At 49.0% G+C, this 25,403-nt stretch overlaps 1 protein-coding gene across 2 annotated transcripts in view; it reads right to left on the bottom strand.

The window, feature by feature from the left end:
* LOC147619562 (uncharacterized) overlaps positions 1-25,403 on the bottom strand; it is a 98,869-nt gene that overhangs the window by 22,811 nt on the left and 50,655 nt on the right. For both annotated transcript variants that reach the window (XM_086773237.1, XM_086773238.1), the window contains one exon: positions 4,886-4,959. In XM_086773237.1, coding sequence (XP_086629363.1) covers positions 4,886-4,959 — 74 coding nt within the window. The remainder of the gene's footprint in view (positions 1-4,885; positions 4,960-25,403) is intronic.

The following is a 25,403-nucleotide window of genomic DNA, read 5'->3' as shown; positions in this document are numbered from 1 at the left end:
AGTAAATGTGAGTTTTTCATGATAGACATCATTTACTTGGGACACAAGATCACTAGAGACGGGTTGAGCATTGACTATGACCGAGTTTAGAAGGTTCTGGCCTGGCCTATACCGCAGACTGTGAAACAACTTCGTTCTTTTCTTGGTTTTGTTGTTTTTCTTTGGAAATCTATGCGGAAGTACTCTCAGCTCACACTACCGATGACCGACTTATTGAAAGGTCGTGGACGTAAGTCGAATCAGCCTATCACTTGGAATAACGATCTGGATATGGCCTTCAGACTTTTGAAAGATAAAGTCAAGGAAGCATCTATCTTAGCATTACCTCCTAGTCGGCCTTATGTTCTTGAAACTGATGCCAGTGACTGTGCAATCGAGGCTGCTCTATTTCAAGATGGTAGACCTGTTGCTTCGAGAGTAAAAAGCTAGACGACACTCAATTTCGTTGGCCAATCCTTAAGAAGGAGCTTTATGCTGTCATTCACGCTCTCAAGGTTTGGAGACATTATTTATATGGCTCCAAGTTTGTGATATTGACTGATCATCAGTCAATCAAGTATGTGTGTGATGCAGATGATTTGAGAGGAAGGAAAGCTTGATGGAATGAATTAATGCAAGATTTTGATTTTGAGATTCGTTTATCGAAAGGGGTCCATGAATAGTGTCGCAGATGCGCTTAGTCGGATTAGAGAGGTGAATACTTTGTCGTTCACCGCTTACTATTCCGTAATGACAAAATTTGTGTACCACAGATCCCGGACATTAGGTCCAAGATTCTTAATAAGGAGTGTCACGACGCCCCTTCTGCTGGACACCCTGGGGTACACAGGACATTAGCTTTAGTAAAACACACTTTTTATTGGCCAAAGATGAAAGGGTATGTAGAAGATTATGTCCTCAAGTGTCAAGTTTGTCAAGTAAATAAAGCTGAACGCTTTAGACAGGCCAACCTAGATCACCTGTTACAATGCTTATGTATGGTTTTCAACCTAGATCACTTGTTACAGTGGGATTTTCAGGACTTTAGCATGATACAGCACGTAATTTTTTGCAAGAAATGTTACAAGTTGCGAAGGAATCTATTAGAAGTACTTAAGACAGAAACAGATTTTATTCTAATAGACATCGTTCACCCAGAGAGTTCGCTGAAGGAACGATGGTGTATTTGTGAGTTCCGAAAGATTCCGAAACTTTACGGACAGGTCGATCTCCGAAATTATCCCCTAGATACTGTGGACCATTTCATATTACACGACAGATTAGTTCAGTTGCATATGAATTGGATTTGCCTTCTCATGTGAAAGTTCATCCTGTATTTCATGTCAGTAGACTTAAGGAAGTACTGGGTGGAACAGACCAGTTAGTTACTCCTCAAGAAATTATAGATGTCGAGGATATGACATTTGTTCCACACGAACCTGAAAAGATTCTTGGATTTCGTGAAAGACGATTGCGTAATACACTGATCACGGAATACAAGATCAAGTGGAAGGTTCGTGTTGAGGAGGACGCTGCATGGGAGACATTGACTACCCTTCAGAGGGATTACTCTGGCTTTTTAGTGAGCTCTTAGAGGAAGGGGAGTATGTCATGTGCACAGTGTGTATCTACTGTGTGCTACACGCACACAAGACTAGCTTCGAGGTTTGGGAAAGCTTGGAGCTAGGCAGGCTGATTGGTGAGCTGGACTAGGGATAGACCAGGGCGCGGGCACCCAAGTATGGACGAGTGGGAGCCCAAGTGTGGACGCTCGGTGACCGGCCAAGGGCCTATAAAAGGGTGGCCAAGGTTAGTCAATAGTTCATAGAGTCTCGTGTGACTTTGTGAGAGCTCTATGGTCAGGAGACTGGATCTAGTACAGACGTGCACTTGCTTTATGCAGCCAAGGCCGGTAGCAGTCTCGAGGCCCGCGAGGGTAGCTTCGTGGCGGTATGGGACATCACGAGGTAGAGATTGGTTGGCACATCCATCTAGTTAGCTCAACTCATGGCTCGGTGGGGACAGCCAAGACTTGTCAAGGTTGGGAGGTGAGTCAAGCCTGCACCCCCTTCACGTTTGCTTGGTTTGTTTTGCAGGTTTTGAGTCTTGTATCAAGAGCATTCTACGAGGTGATCCTTTGGGGATTTGACAGTGTATGCACATCTCTCCAATCCTGACCACTGCATGTGATGAGATGCACCAAGTGGCCGACCGGCCTCATCCCTAATGAACTCGTTCCACATAATAGGTTGTCGGTCAGCCTCATCCAAAGACCTAGGAAGCCTTTGTCGCAAAAATGGTCTCATGCTTCTCCATGCTCTGAAAATGGCTGCAATAAGAGGGGAAGATTGTGTCCTGATATTAGCCTCTGTGAACAAAAACCGTGCTAGGCAGCCAATCTCTCCCAACATGAGGTGTACATCCGGAAATTTGAGACAAGAAAAAATCCTTCCAAGGCTCAATGCCTGGTAGGAAACCTCTAACCACAAGTTTGCAGAGCAACGCCATGAACTGAACATTCGGATCAATAATATTCAGTCCCCCCTCTTGTCTAGGCTGAATAACTGTGAGCCAAGCTACCCTGCCACGAGTGTCTGTGGTGCCATCCAAACCCAACCAAAGAAAATTGCGGATCAATCTCCACAATTGACCAATGCACGCACGAGAGAAGCACCAACAAGAGGCAATAAACCAAGCTGAGGCAAGCAATACTTTTTGTGGGGTTATTCTTGGGCTTTTTTTAAATCTACACATGCGCACGCATGCACACGCGCACACACTTGGAAACATCTTCGGGCGTAGTGGGAGATACATATGTCATCCCATGTCATCCAAAAAAGAGGATAATGTTAATGAAAAATGGGCACAAAATATTTAGTGTTGTAAGAAGATTTTGATGGGGACAATTAAGGCACAACAGGTCAAATCTTGATAGGTTACAAAGTTGTCTTGTTAAATGATACACAAGGGGGATCCTAACTCATGCATCATCATAAGATGTATGTCATCAATGCACAACTTGTGTATGGGTGTTGTGTCATGGTTCGTAAACTTCCGGAAACTCTTTTGTGTCCAGAACTGCTAGTCTGGCTTCTGCCTTGACTAGCTCCACTTTGTCTTTATCTGCTCTGACCTGCACCTCTTATAATCTTGATGTGCTCTTCTCGGATTAAGAGGGTCTAGCCCTCGGCCCTTGCTTGGCTTTCCTTGGCCCAGTCTATTTCTTCTTTGAGCTCCCTGTTTGCCTCCTCATTCTTGGCCAGGGCCCCTTTTATTACTATCATCTCTTTTTGTCTCTTCATTTTCTTTCTGGAGTTTCAGCAGCTGCTTTTTCATCTCTTCCATCCTGCCAGCTTCCCTCCTCCTTTTGTCCAACTCTTCCTGCAGGGGTTCCTGCTGGCTTCTCATGGTCTGGATGATGCCATCTTGCTCCCTGACGACGCCCCGTCCACACTCAAGAAAAGACGGAATGATTCCTCTTCACACCGGGCTAAGTACATTTGCTTCTTCCTAACAAGTAAGGTGGCAAAAGGATCTCTGCATTGGCGGTAAAAGGATCTCTGCATGCGAAATGCAGAGATCCTTCCACACTCCCTTTTGTGTAAGGGGCGAAGCCGCATGGTTTTGCACTCGTTGCCATACCATCCTTCTAAGGTTGTAAACTGAGGAGGGGTTTGTCCATGGAGCAAGTAGTATGAGGAAAACTGGTGTGTGCAAAGTCATGAATGATGGTGGTGAGTTGTGACATGACGACTGGGAAAGGTGAAGAGAGATCAAGGTCGGCTGTCTGCTAACGGAACACGCGGGCATCATAAACCGAATTGAGGTCGTAATAAAAGTGAATGTGGATGAATGTAGAAATGGGGGGTCGGGGGGTGGGGATTGGCAAGAGATAGTAAAGGAAAAATGTGTGGTCAGCCCCAATGGGTGGTGGGGCATGGTGAAGTCCTAGCTGTGTCGCATGACAGCAGGAGACCCCATCAAGTAGTCCACAGTGCTTGAGCCTCCATCTCTGATGGAAAATGAAGCTCCTATAGACGGACTAGAAACTGGGATCTCGGGGCTGAATTGAAGGCAATTGGAAGATCCACAAAAGCAACAATACACCCAAAGCACTGTCACTCAGTCAACCTTCTGTCCATTTTTTGTGTGTACCAAACTCCTTTTGGCATGCAGTTACTTGAGAATTTCGTTCACTCTTTCTCACTCATGTTTTCCTCCATCTCTCAGCTAATCCATGACACTGCACAACAAACAGGTAAGGGCCCATGCCAGCAGCACACAGCATGGCCCCAATTTCAACCCACTGCTGTTTGACAAATACCAAAACACCATTGAAGAAGATGACTGCAAAAAAAAAAAATGCACACAAAATTGCCTATAACTAAATTACTCTCTGCAACAACACAATCAAGATTCCTGTGGGGGAAAAAATTCATTGCAAAGGACCAATACATGTATTATGGACAAACCTGATACACACACTAAATATGGGAGAGCAAGCGATGAGAAGGTCTGAGAGTCTAGACTGTGTTTTGCCTCGTATTCTGAGTTGGCACTTCATTCATTGATTTATGTATGAAAGTACCTTTTTCTGATGCAAGCATGCATACACAGGAACGCATGCATGCATGCTCATCTTCTAGTTGAGATCGTAAACACACATCTAGAGTTTTAACATAGAGCATGACAACTGAAGTGGACGTGTAGACCCAAGGAGTTTCACAAGTGTTTATTGACTTCGTGGCAAAAATGATACCATCCATGTCCTTAATAGAGAAAATAATACTAACTTTTGGATACAAAAATGCTGCAAGGACAAAACTTTTGAGTGATTAAATGAAGAGAAAGGCTCAAGTGAAACACAAAATGGGCTCTAAAGAAACACTTGCTGCCTTGTCCTTACCGATATGACTTCAAAGCTGCTTGTGGCAGTGGCCTAGGCACATTTTTGGGTTCTTTATGAACTTCCATCACAACCTGCACATAGCAAACTTATTACCCTTGTTATATGTACAAATCACTAACCAAATTCAATAATTTGTTAGTTGGCATTAAAAATTCAGTAATTTTTATTGTATCCCATTACACATGCGCGTTCGCAAACGCATGCAAGGTATGACAAACTCTAATTCGTGTTCAATTAAAAGACACCAAATACACATCTAGTTGATTGCTTAGCATGTTTACATGCCATTGGCAGGTAGCATTATGATCAAACATGATGAAATTCCATGTCTCACCCACCATTACTCTGTCTAGGAGTTTACTGGTCTTTGCTCCCATTGGTAAAAAAATTAGTATTGAAGAAATGTTTACCTTGCTTACGAGAATTTTCTAAACAGTGACCTGATAACACAGCTGATCCATAGCATGATAATCAAGGTCATGGTCATTCCACATGCTATTTGGGATAAAAAGATTACTAATATAGCTGCTTGACACACTAATTTACATCACTGAAAAGAATGATCTTGCAAACAAAGGACTCATGAAGTGCCTCAAGTTCTCACACTCAAGAGAAGATCCTGAGCAAAGATCGATAAATACCAGATTAATGTTGGCTAGAGAGAAAGGGATGTGTGTGTGTGTGTGAAAAAGAAAGAAAGTAACTTTAACATCTACAAAAGACCCCAAGGGTATGAATGATACTATGGTACCATGGGTATACTCGGCCATGGAAAAAGTAACCGAAGGAAAATGGAAACAACTATCACTAGTGCATATACATGTGATATCAGCATAAACGAACCTGTGTATGAGGTAATTAGCCATGATCAACTAATGGTAATGCCCACCTCAGACAATACCAATCTGCTGGCCAAGGGAATATCAAGCCTATGCGATGGAACGATCTATTAATGTCTTCAAAAGACCCAGAGGGTCTATGAGACTAAAAGGGTAGTACAATGTATGCATGATAAATGTGAAACATCGAAAAGAAAAGAAAAATGTGAACAAAACTAGCTACATAAGCTAAAGTATCTATGTGTGTTAATATTGATTAACTTATTTTACATGCTTCATATAATCCTTTGGTGCTCAAGAGTTGTAAGGCGAATTAACTATAAGGCCATTAGTCTACTAGACCCCACTTTTTATGTTTTGGGCGGCCACAATGTGAACACATGCCCAACGTATACGAATGAACTCTCACTATTGTATTGGGAACTCTTATGCATAATTGAAAAGACTCTTGGTTCAAATAGAGAAAGAGAGAGAGCTTGAAAGAGCGTGATTAGGTTATACATTATGCCTCTTGGTTGCTTGTGAGAGGGAGAGAGTGACCATATGTTGATGCGGAGCAACCACAATATGTAAGACACTGGCAGAGCGTGTGGAGGAACGACCAAATGGAAGTAGGACTATGGAGCTCGGCTCGGTACGGCTAACAAATTCGTTCCCAATGATAGTTACATTTCCATTCTAGCCTAGATCAGGGTGGGAAGTAACATCCATGATTTGTGGCCTTCCTTCTTTTGCATTGCTACTTAGCTCAATAGTTGCCCATGACTCTTGTAAGCATAATGGTTATGTGCGTGTGAAGAAAGGGTTTGTTTTATGCTTGTAGAAAGAAGAAAAGTTGATTTGTATTATTTTATTTGCATTGAAGGGTTGTGACTGTGGAAAACCATTGGGAAGCCTTGTCAATGGGTTGCATTGCTTAAAATAGGTTCAATTTCTTTTGTTTTTGCATTTCTTTGTTTGTTGTTCATTTTTAAACCTCCTCCCCCCCCCCCCCCCCCCCCAAAAAAAAAAAAAAGGGATTTATTCTTCAGTTGGTAGATAAATTGGGTGCACACAACTATGATCTATCTCTTGAAACCCAAAAATCCATGAGAAAAACTAAAAAGTGTCCAAAAAGTAAAAAACCTGCAATAGTAAGACAGAAATATATAATTACACAACATACAATTGTATTTGTACGTGATAAAGTTGGGGTCCAATCAAAAGGTCGTACAAGTTTAGAATTGTGCAACTTACAATTGGTTTTGTCTATGTACAATTAGAGTCCGTACACTTCGGGCAGGTATCATTAGAATTCGGACCATTACAGTCCGCATACGATTTTGGAAACTGTCCGCATATTATTAGAATTGTTCATGTACAAGTTCACTTGGTACATGTACCAAAGGAAAAAAAAACTCGCGTACCGTTCTTATTCGGACATGTACCGTTCTCATTTAAAAAATACCAATCTAGTTGTGCGCTGTACCATTCTCATTTGGACGTGTACCAATCCAATTGTGCGACGTACCGATCCTTTTGTACGCATACCATTCAAGGTGCACGATGTAACGATTATTTTGTACAACGTATCAATCATTTTGTACGCATATCGTCTCAATTGTATGCACGCTCTTCAATCATTTTGTACGCATATCGTTTCATTTTGTACGCATCGGTTAGGCGCAAGATAGGGACCAGCTTTCCATGTACAGGTCATTTCATGGCTCCTATGGTTGTCATGATGCACAGATTGACCGCTCCAAAGTTGGTGCCGCTCTATTGTGGAGGACTTTGGTTCGGATGGACCGGAGCTACAGTAGTTGGCCATTCGCATACTTAGCCAAGCCATTAGTTCCTCTTGCTTGGAGCAACTTTGGAGCACCTACAACCACATTGCCTCTAGGAAGAGGAACCAACTCGGGGCAGAGTGTGCCAGTGACCTTGTCTTCGTCAGCGCGAACTTGCGAATGCTTTGCAAGAGCATGACCAAGAAGGCAGATCCCTTCACTGTGTGGGAGATGAGTCAACAAGAAGATGAGGTGCAGCAACAGCATGCCAGTGAGGATGAGAATGAGGATGAGCTTGATGTTCCTTTGGCACAAGCTACCCATGACCATGAGGCGAGCACTTCACGTGGATGATCATTCATGGATCATGATTCATGGGCCTTACTACTTAGCTCTAGGGTTTAACACTTTTGAGTCTTTCCATGTTTTAGCCTTTTTAAGTTTTTTGTCCTTCCATGTATTGTGCCTCCTTAAGGCTTAGTCCCGACTCTTGAGTCATGACTCATTTTGTATCTACTTAATTATTAATACAATCAACCGTCAATGCCTTCACTCTTTGATAGGCGTATTTTGTTAATGTGACTCAAAAGCTTACCATTTTAGTGTAAATTTGTGCTCATTTTGATGTACTTCTAAAGTAGAATAAGTGTAGAGTAGAAAAACTTTAAAAAAAGTATTTTTTAAGTGTCGTTCCCTCCCCCGTTTCCTACTTATGGCCGTCCCCATTCCCGTTCCCGTTCCCATCCCCGTTACCGTCCCCCGCCCCTTGTGACTATGCCCATCTTCCGTCGTGCATTCCTTCATGGTATTAAAGCACTGGTGACTTGCAGCATTAGTTGCTCCCTCCTCTTTCTTGCGTTTTTTTTTTTCTCAGATCTGCTGTTGCTGGTCAGTTTGCCCTCTTCCAGGCGTGTCTTCCAGGCGTGTCACTGTTGCAGTTTTGTGGTCGATCTTCATCAGGATCCGTCCCTGGGACTCCTGTAGTGCTGTCGGCCTACTCTGTGTGCAGGGCAACGACAGTGTATTTGCTGCCTTTTTTCTCCTACAAACTCGTTTGCTGATGTTGTTTGGTTGATCTGAGGCTTGGTGGTACCTTCCAAGATCTGCATTTTCAGATTCTGCCTTATCTACTGCCCCTTTCACTTCTGCGTTTTTAGATTCTGTCTTATCTACTGCCCCCTTCACTTCTGTGTTTTCAGATTTGCAGCCCTGTTTTGCTGTGTTTCTGGACTGTTCCTGTTGGTAGCTCTACCTTCACCTGGGCTTCATCATTTGGACCTGAAGATACCTTCTCTTCAGCATTTTTTCCTCATATGAGGTGTGGAAGCTGGTTGGCCTGTATTTTCAGTTTTGCAGCCTCTCTGTTGGCTGTGTTTTCTTCTCCAGTGGACACATCACTTGCAGAGGGGGTTTTGTGTGGATTGTGGCTTTGATGACAGTTTGGTACCTGAGGAGGAACTGAATTTTCTGATTTCAGTCAGCCTTTTGCTGATTTTGGAGCATCTATACTTGCGTTTTGTTCCTGGCCTACACAGTTCCCTGGTTTCTTCATGTTCCTTGCCTTCTGTCGGCAGTGGAGTGCTGTTTTTTGCTGGACAGTAGTATTTTGGCCGCGTTTTTGCTTCCCAAAAGAGTTTTCTACACTCAGCGGAGGCCCATCTCCAGCTACTTCACTTGAGAATTAGTTTCGGGAGCTATTTTGTATTTGTAGAGACTTTCTTCTACGACTGGAGTTTGCAGATTTTGGAGGAGAGTACTTCTTTCTTGACGACAGTAGTGATCTTTTCAGAGATCCTGAGCAGAGTTTATTTTGTCCGAGCCTATGTTCTTTGCAGTGTTTGCAGAGAAAGGAGGGTGTTTTGCCTCTATTGCTAATTCTTGGGATCTGATTCTATGGAAGAGTCTTCTGCTCTCAATGATGCTTTTGAGGACTTTGTTGGCCTGCCATAGGCAAAGGCCTTAGTGTTTGGTTTCATATTTTTCTCTAGGGGAACTCCTGAGGGTATTTTATCTTCTTCTTTTTTTTTTTTTTGGGAAAAACGATCCTTCTATTAGTTAATGAGAAAACGCCATAAGGCTACAAAGCTCACCTCACAAGGAGGGATAATAAACACAGTGAACCCCGGAGCTCCACCCCCGTGGCTGGCCGCTCTCTGGGGGGGGCTACCTAGTAATACATGCGGGAGGTGAGAAGAGCCAAACTGGAGGCCTGCAGTGCCAAGTGACATCCTCGCCCCTCGCGATGAGGAAAGGGCCAGGCTGCCAAGTGCGGAGGAACGCCTTGCGGCGACCTCTCATGCGATCCGAGTCGCCTTGAAGTTTCCCCCAATGTCCTCTCAAGGTGTGAATGATGTCCACCCAGAGGGCCTGTATGACCTCCGCCGGTGGAGTCGCCTGGCAGTCTATGGCCTCCCTGCATCGGGCTCTCCATATGTGCCAAGCCGTCATGCTGCTGATCATTTCCCATCTGTGCCCGTCCCCCTCCTGGGAGACTGCCGAAGAGAAGTCTGGCGTTGGAACCACCGCCATCGCCCTGTCAAAGACCTGGATGGTCACACTGCCAGGGACGTCCTCGTATCCAAGGGCCGGGCCGCTGTCCGTGGCCCAAGCCACCGCACCCCACGTCACCATCATCTCACCTGGCGAGCCTGCAAAAACCATCTTGAGAGCGCGCTGCCAGACCTGCTGTGTCTGTGGGCAATCCCATAAGCAGTGCCGCTGCGACTCCTGTGCATGGCCGCACTGCGGGCAGGACGCTGGGTGTCTGCCAAAAGCTAGCCAAGCCCCCACATCCAATCCTCTATGCGCTGTAAGCCAGAGAAAAAGCGTCACCTTCCGGGGTCGGAAGCTGGCCTAAAGGCGCTGCCAGAAGTCCCTAAGGAAGGCAGGGGAGAGCCCCTGTCGCCGCCAATGCTCGGCCCCCGCCGGGGTGCCCGCTATCTTGTGCATCTGGATCCGCCGCCCCAGCCTCGCTGTGTACTGAAAAAAGGGGGTGCTTGGGCTGGTAGGGGCCGAGTAGGGATCTCGCCAAAGCCACTCGCCTGGATCCCACTGAAGGCGAATAAGAGGCCTGCTGTCCCAAGCCCATAATCTCCAAGAATAGTCCTCTCCTATCGAGGCCGGTGAGGGGTCTACATGCCATTGTCTCTGATGAAAGCCGACCACCCGCACCCTCTGAAAGATACAACCCTGGAACTCATCCAAATCTAGTCGGGTCCTCTGAAGCAGGCCTCCCTCTCCCACCTCGAAAGTGAGTGGGGCGACTCTCTCTGCTGAGCCGCAGACCGCTAGAAGGATCTCATGCCGAGTAAAGACGCCCATCCACTATGGAGGTGGAGGGTCCTGTACTGGAGTCCACCACTCCCGGGGGATGGCCGCCTCAATGTCCTGCCTCATCAACTCTCTGCTCCTCATCCCGCTGAGTCTCCTCTCTTGAACCTCTAGAGGCAGCTGCTGAAAACATATCCAGTCGTCTAGGGACTGGGCTGGGCCGGAGCTCAACGGGCCCCACGACACGTGAGATCGCGATCCAACCATATGACCACTGGGAAGTCGGATCAAGGGGTTCCAGATCAATGGCTGCCTCAGGCGCTCCTCATCGGTGTCCGGGGGAGTCTGGAAGAGTGACGGCCTCAGATGCTCCCAGGCCCTCAGAAGGCTAGCTGCAAAACGCTCCTCAAAGCCAAGGCCCACTCCTCTGGATCGCTGCTCTGTAAAGATCCACCTGATGCTGGGGGTCCAAGGGCCACTAAGAGAAGGAGTGCGGCTGAGAATCCTGGAAACAAGAAACTCCTTCCACGGCTCAGCGCCTGGTAGGAGGCCACGAACCACCAACTTGCCAAGCAAAGCTCGGCTCTGACAAATAGGATCAACTATGCCCAAGCCGCCTCTCTCCCTCGGCTGAGTGATCACAGCCCATGCCACCTTGGCCCTGGCGGGCCGCCCGTCGCCACCGGACCAAAGAAAGTTCCTGATGAGCCTCTACACCTGGACAATGCACGCCCGAGAGAAGGCCCAGCAAGAAGTGATGTACCACAAGGTAGCAAGCAGAACCTGGTTGGCCACAACCACTCGGCCAGCCAAAGATAAACGAGCGGTACTCCAATACAGAAGCTTCTTCCGAATGCTCAGAAGAAGGGGGGCTATCTGCTGCTCCGGAGATATGTCAATGCCCACATAGCATCCCAAATAGCGCACTGTAGTGCCGGGAGGCAGCCGCTGAAACCCATCAACTGGCCTCCAAGTCGGGGGGGCACAGAACTGACCCACAACCCACACGACTGAATGGGAGAATTAGGGTTTAGGTTAGAGATTCATGTGGGAGACATACACGGAGAGAACAAGGGAGAGAGAGAGAGAGAGTTGTGGGGATAAGTCAACTCACCAAGTGTGAGTGTGTGACTCCCCTATCACACATGTATATTGCACTAGTACACATAGTGCACTTAGTACATTAAAAGTACTAAGTGTACTATGTACTATAACTTATGGGCTTGTACACACTATAAGGGTGGGCATTATGCCTTTACTCCAACAACCTCCCACTTAAAGGCAAAGTGCCCTTAAGTAAAGGAAAAGAAAAAATCAGCATGTACATGATAATATACAAGGCCATATCAAGGCTGAAACTGGCCTCATCCAATGCCCATCAAGTGTCTGCAATGAGCAAACCGCTCCGGAGGCAAACTCTTTGTCAACAGATCAGCCGGGTTGTCATCCGTATGAATCTTAACAAGCTGAATTTGCTTGTTCTCTATCACCTCTCTGATGAAGTGATACTTCACATCCACATGCTTCGTCTTTGCATGAAAGACGGGGTTCTTTGCCAACTGGATGGCACTCTGACTGTCACAATGCAACAATGGAATATCCCCTGTATAACCCAAATCAACCACTAACTGAGATAGCCATAATGCCTCCTTGCAAGCCTCTGTGGCTGCAATATACTCGGCCTCTGTAGTAGATAAGGCAGTGCACTTCTGCATCCTGGATATCCATGACACAGCACCTCCTGTGAATGTAAACACATAACCGGTAGTAGACTTCCGGTTATCTGGATGACCGGCATAATCCGAATCCGTGTAACCATGCACTAATGCATCCTGTTTGCCAAAGCAAATGCACATATCCTGTGTGCCCTTCAGGTATCTCATGACACCTTTCACTGCTTCCCAATGCTTCTTGCCAGGGTTGGCCATGTATCTAGAAACCACTCCCACTGCAAATGCAATGTCCGGCCTAGTAGCAACCATGGCATACATGAGACTGCCACAAGCTGAAGCATACGAAACCTTGGCCATATCAGCCCTGTCTCTATCCGACTGTGGGCTGTCCATAGCACTGAGTTTCACATATGGAGGCAAAGGAGTACTAGTCTTCTTCCCCCCATCCATATTGAACCTCTGCAAGACTTTGCCAATGTATTCCTTCTGAGACAAATACAACACATGCTGATTTCTGTCCCGAAGTATCCGCATACCCAAAATGTGATTTGCATCAAGGCATCCATCTCTTTACGAGATTTCCCGGCAATCAACATATCATCAACATACAAGATGAGGATCAATAGACTGCCATCCAAAGCTTTCTTGGTGTATAAGCAGTGATCTATGTCACTTCTCCTGAATTTCTGAGATTTCATGAATGTATCAAATTTATGATACCATTCTCTTGGTGCCTGTTTGAGCCCATAAAGACTCTTTTTCAGCTTGCATACAAGCTTCTCCTTTCCACTCACTGCATAACCCTCTGGCTGCTGCATATATATCTCCTCATGGAGATCACCGTGAAGAAAAGCAGTCTTCACATCCATCTGAATCAAGTCCAGATCATCATGTGCAACCAAAGCTAACACAGCTCTAAGTGTGGTCATTTTGACCACTGGAGAGAAGATCTCCTCAAAGTCCACACCATATTCCTGCTTGAAGCCCTTAGCCACTAACCTGGCTTTGTATCTTGGCTTTGCATCAGGTGCAACTTTGAGCCTGTAAACCCATTTGCATGGCAAAACCTTCTTGCCTGCAGGCAAAGGCACCAACTTCCATGTTCCATTTTTGTGGAGAGAATCCATCTCTAACTTCATGGCACGCTCCCAAAGAGCCTTGTCTGCCCTCTGTAAAGCCTCCTTATAACATGAGGGCTCCCCACAGTCAGTAAGCATCAAGTAGTCAACCCCTGGAACAAACCTGTCAGGGGCTCTGGAGGGTCTAGTGGACCTCCGTACCCAATGACCATCATTTGCAGGTTGCTGTCCAGCCTGCATATCACCCATTGGTGGCTCCTGTTCCATGCCATAAGGCTGAAAAATCATGCCCGGTATCTCCTCTAACTGTGGTATATCCATAGGGATATCTTCTGCCATCTCTGGCTGTCCATTCGGACCATTTTCAGCACCATTTAAGGGCTGGTTTTCGTGCTGTAATGGCTGATTTACAGCCCTTGGTTGTTGTCCATGATGTCCATCATCATCAAAGATGACTCTGCCAGGCTCCTGTTGCCTTGCAGGCTCCTTATACATGCATGTTTCATCAAAAATGACATCATTGCTGCGTATGATCTTTCTATTCACGGGATCCCAAAGTCTATACCCCATTTCACCTCTGTCACCATATCCTAGGAATATGCATTTGTACTTAGGATCAAGTTTGGTGCGCATTTCCCTGTGTATGTGCACGTACGCAACGCAACCAAACACTCTCAAGTGCTTGTATGACGGAGGCTTCCCTGTCCATACTTCCTCTGGCACTTTCCCACCAAGCCTCGTGTTAGGTGACCTGTTTATAAGGTGAACGGCTGTCATAACAGCTTCAGCCCAAAAACCATGAGGTAACGCAGCATGTGACAACATAGAACGGACCTTTTCCTGAATGGTCCTGTTCATCCTCTCTGCTGTCCCATTTTGTGGAGGATCATAAGGAGTAGAGAGCTCCCTCTTGATGCCTTTAGCATCACAAAAGTCCTGAAACTGTTTGGACATATACTCTCCACCATTGTCGGAACGCAAAGCCTTCAGTGTTTTGCCAGTTTGATTCTCAACAAGAGCAACAAACTTCTCAAACACTGAGAATGTATCACTCTTCAAACGAAGAGGATAAACCCACACCTTACGTGTGGCATCATCAATAAAGGACACAAAATATTTTGCCCCTCCCAAAGAAAGCTGAGGCATCTCACATACATCTATATGCACAAGCTCTAACTGAGCATCTTTCTGTCCAAGAGCTTTCTTGTGGGGGCACTGCAGTTGCCTACCATATATACAATGCTCACAAAACTGAAAACTTGAAAACTTTAGAGAAGGCAAGTAACCCAAACGAGACAATTGCTCCATTCTCTTGACACTCATGTGTCCCAACCGGCTATGCCACATAGAGATTTCCGGCAGCTCGGTTGCATTTACATTAGCATGGTGACAAACACCTGCATGCATAAAGTAAAGAGTGTCCACCTTAGAGCCTCTGGCAACAACCAGTGAGCCCTTACTAATCTTCCACTTTCCACAACCAAATGTGGTAACATAATCAGCATCATCAAGCTGTCCAGTAGAAAGCAGGTTCTTCTTGATCTCAGGCACATGCCTGACATCATGGAGCATAAGCTGTGAGCCATCTGAAAACACAAGCCTCACATCACCTCTGCCAAGAATCTTGCATGCATGGTTATCACCCAAATAAACCACTCCTTCATTGCCAACAGTATACCTGACAAACAAGTCTCTGCAACCTGTGACATGAAAGGAGGCACCTGAATCAATGATCCATGAGTGCATACCATGACCACCTGTAAGAAGTGAATGGGCATGAGTGAAGACGTAAATAGAACCTCATCCTCACTGCCACCTGCATGTGACACATTGATTTCTTCAATCTTGACTCCACTTTTGCCCTTTGGCTTTACATCTTTGGCTTCATCTTTCTCTTTGTCTTTGCCTTTTCCCTTTTCCTTTTGATCATTTTTCCATTTGTAGCATTGCTTTTTAATGTGTCCCTTCTTGCCACAATAATGGCATTCCAAATCCTTTTTGGAGCGAGACTTGCTCCTTCCCCGTTCTTGGCTTTTTCCCCTTTGCTGGGATCTCCCACGTGCATTCATTGCATTGGACTTTCCAACAGAGTTGTTTTTCCTGTTCATCTCTTCTTGAAGAAGAGCACCCTCAACATCTGCATATGACAGCATAGCATGCGAATTGCTAGTGGCTGTCCTGAATGTGTCCCAACTCTCTCGCAAAGTGCATAACAGAAACGTGGCTTTGAACTCATCGTCCATTGCCAACTTTTGATTAATGACCTGGCTGACAATACCATTAAACTCATTTAGATGGGCTGTCATAGACGCCCCTTCCTTCATCTGAAGACCTATGAGTTTCTTCAACCAATACACTTTGCTTGAGGCACTTTGTTGGGCATACAAGTCCTGCAATCTCTGCCACATTCCCCAAGCTGTCTTCTCTTCACGAATGCTGAAAAGTAATGAGTCTGACACAGACAACATGATAGTAGATCTTGCCAGCTCATCCATATCTTCCCACTCTTCAGCAGTAAGAGAAGCGGGCATTACACCCTTTTCTTTGATAGGCTTGTGCTGCTTTTTCTGGAGCAACACATTGTAGCACTGGGTTTGCCAAATATCATAATTATGCGAGCCTTCAAGCTTCTTGATATGAAGCAATGAAGAGCTCTCACCTGTGGTTGCCATAGCAAAATGCAACCTGTCAATGCCTGACTCCCTGCAAAAATGTGCAAACACTGCACCAAAAGCACACAAAGTGCTCACAGGTGTTCTCCCAAGCTTTATCTCCCACTGCGGAAGCAAGAATGCAACTTTTCTCCCACTGTTTGTGATGAAATCACCAAAATCTGGTTGCTGCAGATTTTGGACAGCACCTTAAATGTGCTCTGTTGCCCTTCCAAAGTACTGTACAGCAGTACCAAGGGCTCACCAATGATGTACCAAACCTGTACCGGCAAGTACAGCAGCTGAAATTGAACCTTTTGGTTACTCAAAACAGTGTACAGCCATGCCAAAACTTGCACAAAGCTGTGCCAAATCTGTACCAGCAGGTACAATAGCAATAAATGCTATCCTGGCTGTCCAAATGAGTGAAAATCAGACTTTTACAGTCCCGTACACTGCATACAACAGTCCCGAACAGAAATTGGGCAAAAGCCCCTTGACTGCAAGCTGATTTTTGAGGATTCAAGGCATAAATGTCTTGCCTGCTGCTTTGCCAAGCTCAACAAGCATACGAACTTGAAAAGCCCCTTGATTTAAGATCAATTTCTGATCATACATGGTACATTGACGCACATGAAGGCATCGAGAGTGTTCGCGATGCTTCCCCCTGGCCACATATACATCAAATACATGAAACCCCCTTGATTTACAGGCACATTGAGTGCTTGTAAGGCATCAACACATTATCCACAGCATCAATTGCGAGTGCCTGCATGCAAATCAACCCAATCGGCACAAAAGCCCCTTGATTTGCACTGCAATTTGCTACAATTTTGCCCAAATGTGCGATTTCTCACATCATACAGCATGTATGAGTGCTTAATTGCACAACTACATCAAAAGCCCCAAATTTCAACATTCAATTTCCTGCAAATTGATCCTGATTGTGACCAATGTCACCCAATTTTGCCAATTTTGCTCAAAAATTGAGCAATTCGGCACCTGTACCTGCTCAATTGATGATTGTACCTGCTCAATTGCAAGTCCCAAAAAAAAAATTGAAGCAAGATACCTTGTAATTTCTGATTTTTTGTTGCAGAAAAAAAAAGTTGATGAATTTGGTGCTGATGCTGATGCTCCTGCAGCTGTGCAGGTAGGGACGGCTGGGTCAATTAAGTGCACCTGTAGACGGAGAATTCAGCGCTTTGGCTACCTTGTTATAGTCTTGCCCACGACTTAGCTATGCCAACAACTAGCGCTTGTATGAAGCACATGTACACGTGGGGTAGCAAGGTACACGCTCTGCATCTTCTTTTGCTGCAGGTAAGGTAGCCAAGCACAACGTGTAGGCTACATGTACAGATGTGCTTCATGGCTGAAGCAGAACGCTGCGAGAGCAACGAAGAGCAAGAGCAGCAGCGATGGCATCGAACAAGCCATGAGAGAGACAGAGATCCCTTCGCTAATCCTGCAACAATAGCCCGATTGCTGTGCGCTTAATAGCCTTACGCTACGTGTGTTTTCGCTCGGTGACCAGCGGTCGACTAAAGCCTTCGCCGCCTCCACCTAGTAGCGCTACGGGTGTTTTCGCTACAATGCGAATGCGCTCGCTCACGCCCAGTTGCCGCCTTCGCTCGAATGCGCTGGCCTCCTTCAGGCTTGCCTGCCTTCGCCTAGCGCCTAGTAGCCAGTTGAACGCCCAACGCTCGCCTTCGCTCACTTCAGTGGCTCGCTTGTTCGCCAACGCCTTTGCCAACGCTTCTTCGCTCGCCTGCCTTCGCCTAGCGCCTAGTAGCCAGTTGAACCCCAACGCTCGCCTTCGCTGATGTATGGACGTATGCTGCCCAGCGCTGACACCCCTGCATTTGCCTTCTTCTCCACCTGCGCCTGGGAGAGCAGCACTGCTTAAGCCAGCTGACAGCAGTCACAAGGTACGACCAGCTCTGATACCAGTTGAATGGGAGAATTAGGGTTTAGGTTAGAGATTCATGTGGGAGACATACACAGAGAGAACAAGGGAGAGAGAGAGAGAGAGTTGTGGGGATAAGTCAACTCACCAAGTGTGAGTGTGTGACTCCCCTATCACACATGTATATTGCACTAGTACACATAGTGCACTTAGTACATTAAAAGTACTAAGTGTACTATGTACTATAACTTATGGGCTTGTACACACTATAAGGGTGGGCATTATGCCTTTACCCCAACAACAACTTGTGCCAGTTGATCAAAGCACCCGAAGCTCTGCAAAACCTGTCCATGGCTGAGGCGAAGCGGCGGAGGTTCTCCTCCCCTCCCTTAAGATAGACAGCAGTGTCATCCGCAAACTCCGAGTCTAGGAGCTCCTCCGAGGTGCGGATGGGGAGTTGGAGGCCCCGCAAACCTGTATCTTGTGCCGTCAAGAAAGTGCTCATGGCCTCCGCCACAAAAAGAAAAAGAAAGGGCGCCAAGGGGCACCCCTGCCGTACCGAGCGCAAAGCTGGAACCTCTCTCCGCGCACGCCTTGTATCAGCACCTGGCTGTGAGCCGATGTGTAGAGTGCAGAGACCCACGGATCCACTGCGGGGGGGAGCCCTTCCTCTCCATAGTGCCTTCCAAGAAGGCCCAGTCCACCCGATCATATGCCTTCTCGAAGTCGAGAAGGAGCACTGCCAGATCCTCCTGCCGAAATCTAGCCAAGGCCGTAGCCTCCCAGAAAGAGAAGATGTTATCCAGGATGCTCCTATCCTGGATGAATCCTGTCTGCGTGGAGTGGATGATGTCCGGAAGGTGAGGCTGAAGCCGCCTGCTGATCGCCTTAGCTAGGACCTTGTAGGCCGTGCCTAGCAAGGTGATCGGTCTCCATTGTCTAATCTCCAGTCTGTCTCCTCCCTCTTTGGGGATCAAGTGGATCAACCCCTCTGCCATGCTGTCCGGCATGTCTCCCGACTCCATGATCTCCTGGAATGCCAATCTGAAACCCCTATGCAAGAGACCCCAGTACCTCTGGAAGAAAGCCACTGAAAGACCGTCCTCTCTTGGGCATTTGCCCGGAGGAAGTGCCTGAAGAGCCGCCTCCAGTTCCGTATCCGAGAAGGGGGAGAGAAGGGAGTGCTGCAAATGAGCCGGCACAACCGGTCTCGTGAAGCTCCAGACTGCCTCCCGAGCCTCTCTCACCCTGTCATCTACTGGCTCAGCAGAGAGCAGATTCTTGTAAAAATCTGTGGCGATCGCCCGAACCCTGGGGGGATCCACCACTACCTGGCCATCAACCTGCCGAAGACGCCTGAGACCCTCTCGTCTGAAGCGAGGCCCTATCACCTCAAAGAAATCTCGAGTCACTCTGTTTCCAGCCTGTGTCCAAAAAGAAGCCCGAGCATGGAATCGGATCTCCACCCTCCTCTCCTCGATGGATCTGATCTCTGTGCGAGCTGACTCCATCTGCTCTGAAATCCAAGGGCTCGTAGGATCCCTCTCCTGAAGTCTCTGAAGGGAAGCTAGACTCCTCCGCAGGCTCCTCTCCTGCTCTCTGAAAGCCTCCAGACGGTCCAAGGCAGCCTGTCTGAGCATCCTACTGATCTCCTGCAGACCCCTGTCAAGATCGCTGGCTGCCGATCCTCTCCTGAACTGAAGCTCCTGCCAGACCTGCTCAACTCTGGTCGTAATCTCGGGCTCCTCTATGAGACAATCTGGAATCCGGACGCTCTGGCCTCGCTCTCCTCTCGTAGGGTCCTCAATCTGGAGAAGCACTGGAAAGTGGTCTGAAAACGAGGAGCCTGCAAGTATACCCACAGTGCCACCTCTATCGTAAGCCCACTCATCAATGTAAAACCTGTCGATGCGGGAAAGGTTAACTCATGTGGCCCGTCTATCCGAGCGCGAGAAAGATAAACTCCCCTGCAACCTGCCAAACTCCGGAGAGTCCACGGATCCTGGCCTCTCACCTGCAGCACTAGTTCCTCCCAGGCAGCGAGCTCCGGCCCATGAATGGTCTCCTGGCTGCCCCCCATCCTGTCCTCTGCATCCTCCAGCATGTTGCAATCCCCCCCTAGGCACCAATGGTCTGCCATGGGGAGGGACTGCCTAATGGTGCTCCAGAACTCACCTCTCCCGGTCGCCCCATTAGGGGCGTAGAAGTTGAGGAAGCCAATGCGGTCTTCCCAAACCCGAAGGATGATCCACTGCGCTCGACCCTGGACCAGAGTGCCAGAATCCACAACCTCGGATAGAAGCTGCTCGCTGACTGAGATGCATACTCCACCCTGGTTCCCCTGGGAGCCATATGCCGGTGACCAAAAAGTGTGACTCTTGCCTGGCAAGATCTTCCCGCAGGTGCAGGTACGCCCGGCAGAAAGGTGGTGCTCCTGGATGAAAAGGATATCTATGGGTCCTCCAACGGGAGCCCTCTGGATCTCTTGGCGAAGTCTGCCCCGACCAATGTAGTAGCGAGGTCCACCAAGACCCTGGATGTTCCATGAGAGGATCCTCATGGATGAGCTATGGCAAGTGAAGTAGCCGCCACTGGCTCACCCCTCTCAGCCGGCCCGGATGAGCTGCCCTCCACTCTGTGAGTCTTGGGCCCCGGCTTGGAGGGAGAATAGTCACTGTCTGTCCGGGTGCGGAGTCTCTCCAAAAAGAGGGTGACCTATCTCTGTGTCCAGCCCCACTCCACCTTCGCCCTGTCCAGGGCATAGGCGTGAGACCAATCCTCTGCATATATGTATCTAAAGGTAGGCTGCATCCTCGGGGCGGCGTGGAGGAGAATCAGTAACACCGCCTCAACTGAGGTGTGGACCGGATCCGCCCGTCAATCTCCTATACCAAACAAGCTCATGCGGGCTGAGTGTAATCGGGTCTGCAATAAGTCCGTGAGCCCCAAGTCACTGAAGTGGTGAGAAAACTCCAGTATCTGATCACGCAAAACTTCCTCTACAGAGTTGCAATCCCATGCTGTGTCTGGGGCAACGCTGAGAGGAAATGAGAAGGCCATCATGCTGCTCACCACTGAAGGAGAACGAGAGGGATGGCACACCACGCAAACTCGCAAGGGCGCGACCAGTGTCTCGAACGGGCTAGCATCCAGCTGGAGACACCTGAAAAAACCGTAATCCACTGGGAGCCCCATCACTCGCGGGGGCCCCCAGGGGAGGCTGGAGAGAACTCTGTGGCGGGCGAAGCTAGGATCGCCATCTCCACTGGCCCGGAGTGGCGGTGGAAAAGGCGCTGAACTAAACTCTGGCCTACCCAGCTGCGCTGCCCCGGGGCAGTGGGTGGTCTGGAGGAGTATCTTGGAGAGGCCGAGGGAGGAATGGTGGCTCGCGGAGAGGAGGGGGGAGAGCGAGGAGAGGATGGATAGGCATCTCCCAGAGGAGAGGTGTCAGGGGGGGCCGCTGGGGGAGGCGGGAGGGGGGGGCTGGGGGGGGAGAGGGGGGGTGGAAGGAGTGCTCTCCGAGTGAGGGGAAGAGGGGCCGGGGGTCGCAGAGTGCGGCCCGGGATCCTCAGGAATCTGCTCCATGGAGGGGGCGGGCCCCCCCGCGGGGGGAGGCGGGAGCGGGGTCTCCACGTGGAGGGCTCCACCGGCGGCCTCAACGGGCACTGAGACTGAATCCTCGTCCATCGAGGTGGGACCTGCTGGCCGCCTATCCTTGACTGGAGCATAAGTGCGGGTAGGTGCCTGGACGCCAGCCGGAGTCGCCTGTCCGCCAGCCTGTGCTGCCTCCTGGCGTCTGCGACGGTCCCTGCGGGCCGGGCGTTTCCGTCGGCAAACCTCCTGCCATCTGCCAGCCTCCTGGGTCTACGCGGCATCCTCCGCCGGGGCCTGCTTGTCAGATGATGGCGTCTGCTGAGACGAGCCAGGGATGTCCGGTCTCTGAGGCGGATGGCCACCCCTCGGGCCTCCTGAAGGGGGTCCAGAGGCGGCAGAGCGTGAAGGATGAACCCCCTTGCGGGGACAGGCGCGTGCGAGGTGGCCCATCTCCCGACAGATGTAGCACTGGCCGGGGAGGCCCGAATACTCCACGCGCTGTATCAGATGTCCTCCAGAAAGACAAGGGAGGAGGATCGTCTTCGGGAGGGACTCCGGTGACGGAACCACAACACGAATGGCCGGGAGTCCTACTGTCCGAGCTATCACTGAAGCCGCTGTCTGAGGCGTCTCCACCACCTGCCCGAACGCCTTGCCAATGGATGACAAGAGGGGCAAGTACTCCCTGCGGAGTCCAAGAAAGCAGATAGTGATGGGGAAACCTGTCGCGCCTGCTCTAGCGGGTCAGAAGCAGGGTCGAAACCGTGAGTCCATCGCGCCAGGAACGCCCAAGATGAGCGGAGGGCAATGGGGCTCCGAGCCAGCACCGTCTGAGCTGCCTGGGGGGGACTCGAAATCCACCTGGTAGTAGCCATGTCCCAAAAAATCGACGCTGACGATCTTGGCAGGCACGCGAACGAGGCTGCCTTGCAGAAGGTCGCGAAGCTCTCTCCGCATCGGACGGCTACCCACTATCTTGCAGACCAAGGAGGAGGCCTCAAGAGCGGATACTGTGGAAACAAACAACTGATGATCTGCATCTGTGAACTCCAGACGGAGACCGGAATCGGCAGGGGTAGTCGGAGCGGCTTCCATGGAGTCCTCCAGAGGGAAAAGGCCAGATACCGGGGTCACCAACGGGAGGGACACAGCCCTACGAGGAAACGGAGAGGCGGAAGGAGAGAGGATAGCGGGGGCGGAGCGGGGGGGGGGGGGGGGGGGGGGGAGGGGGGAGCTGAGGCGGGGGAGCTAGCGGTGGGAGGAGGGGCGAGACGGAGGGAGAGGAGAGGGAGAAGGCGGGGGGAAGAGCCGCGAAGTGGAGGAGAAGGCGGGGGGGGGGGGAGATGGCGGGGGAGAGACGGCGGGGGAGGAAGCGAGGAAGGAGGCGGGGGGGGGGAGAGATGGCGGGGGAGAAAACGAGGAAGGAGGCGGGGGGGAGAGAGATGGCGGGGGAGAAAACGAGGAAGGAGGCGGAGGAGAGAGGCGGGGGAGATGGCGGGGGACAGGCGGGGGGGGGGGAGAGGGGGGCGCGCGATGGCGAGAAGCAGCAAGACGGGAGGAGGCGGAGCTCGCGGGAGCAGATCGACAGCGACAGCGAAGTCTTGAGATGGACAACTTAATAACAACTGCAAATTGAAATGAAATAGATGGACACCAGCACTGGGGCCGGAACGGGCCCTCCTGAGGGTATTTTATCATTGCAAGGAAGGGGGATTTATTGAGGGTTATCAATTATTTATTCTCTAGGAGAACTCCCGAGGGTATTTTATCATTGCAAGGAAGGATTTATTGAGAGTTATCAATTATTTATGTCCAATCTCTCTCTCTCTCTCTCTTTTCATTTCGTCATTTCATTTAGTTATTTAATTAATTTCTTTTCATTTCTCTCTCTCTTTAGTTATTTAGTTACTTTCTTTTCCTTTCTCTTTCTCTCTTTTCTTCAGAAACTAATATTAATACTTTCTTTCTTTTCATTTCTTTTTATGGCAGGCCATCTTAAATTGTTACCATTATAGTTCATATTCTTGCTTCCCTTCCTCATTGTGAGGAGTCTACCTCTGCCTCTCTTTGTGATGCTTCTGAGGATGCCCCTCCGTCTGCTAGTTCTGCATTTGATTTGATGCGGCATGCAGGATTGTTTTGGAGGATGGACTTTTGGACCCGGTGGGATACTTTGGATCTGTGGTTGCTAGCTGTGCCTAGGGCACAGTGGTACTTCCAGAGTTTTTTGGATTTGGATCAGAATCACGTAGGGCTTGTACCAGTCCGACGATGTCATTTTTCAGAGGGGCATGTGGAGTCCTTTCATCTGGTGATGCCCACCTCAGTGGAATGTGCTATTGGGCAACTCATGGTATGGAGTTTAAGCAGATGAACCCCATCTTTTCTACAGAGCCTTTACATCTTGCGATGCCGACCTTTCCATAGGATGCTCCTTTTCAGCCTTTGGCAACTCTTGTTACAGAGTTTGAGTAGATGGACTCAGAGGGTTCCAATGAGGAGCAGCCTACTTCTCCTAGGATTGATTATCTATAGGATCTAATCTTGGTTGGTTATGAGGTTTTACAAACCTTCTCCAAGCTCGAAACACGACATTCGACTTCGAGGAGTGTTCTTAGACTTGGGAGTCCTCGGGCAATTTGCCGGTCGACCTCCAATGGCCAACCACGTGCCATCAGCCAAAGAAAGAGGGTGATCTTTCAGGGCCGAAAATTGTCCCAAGCCTCTTCCAAAAATCTAAGAGAAAACACTCGGAGAGGCCTTGTGACTGCCAATGTACTGCTGCTACCGGGGTGCCATCAATCTCTAGCATCTGAATCTTGCGGCCTAGCCGCGCTGTGTATGCAAAAAAGGGGGCATCCAGAGTTTCCTCCCGATCAGCAAGATCACACCAAGTCCACTCTCACGGGTCCCACTGGAGGTGTGTGAGTGGTCAGCTCTCCCATATCCATAGTTGCCAGAATCTCTCCCTGGCCACGGTGGCCGGCGGGGGGTCTATGTGCCACTCACGTGCCTGAAATCCAATCACCCTTACCCTCTGTAAGGTGCAGCCACTGAAATCCTCCAAGGGGGGCTCAGATCTCTCTAATCTGCCATGGGGACCAATAGAAAAAGTGAGCAAACCGCTGCTGTCATCCGCTCCATGGATTGCCAATAGAATATCATTCCTAGTAAACACACCTAGCCACAATGGGGGGGTTGGGTCTGGGATAGGTGTCAGCCACTCTTGAGGAATAGCAGAGTCCATGTCGATGTTGAGCCTGTCTCTACCTTGGATCCCTGCCAGGCCTCTCTCCTGAACCTCTGGGGGTGCCTGTATGCAATCCAATTTGCAAGGGACCTGGCAGGTCCTATGCTCAATGCGCCCCATGATACATGAGGTCGGGCCCCCAACATATGGCCACTGAGTAAATAGATTAGGGGTTCCAGATCAGTGGCTGCCGAAGACGCTCCTCTGAGGCTACTGGAGCTAGCCGTCTTGAGTTGATCCCAAGCTCGACGTAAGCTGGCTGCAAATCTGTCCTCAAAAGCTGGGCTAAATCCGTTGGCCCACATCTCTGTGAAGATCCATCTAGTACTCTGCGGCGGCCAAGCGCCCCCTAGACTCGGGGTGTGGGCTAAAATCTAGGCCAAGAGGAAGTCCTTCCAAGGCTCACCACCGGGAAGGAGTCCTCTAAGCTTGCCCAGCAGGGCACAGCTCTGAATGGTAGGGTCAATGATGCCTAGGCTCC

Source organism: Cibotium barometz, chromosome 33 (genome assembly GCF_041138505.1).
Source record: "Cibotium barometz isolate CiBa-2024 chromosome 33, ASM4113850v1, whole genome shotgun sequence".
In the NCBI taxonomy this organism is placed as follows: domain Eukaryota; kingdom Viridiplantae; phylum Streptophyta; class Polypodiopsida; order Cyatheales; family Cibotiaceae; genus Cibotium; species Cibotium barometz.
The sequence above is the reverse complement of the archived record's forward strand: the minus strand, read 5'-3'. Positions and strand labels throughout refer to the sequence as shown.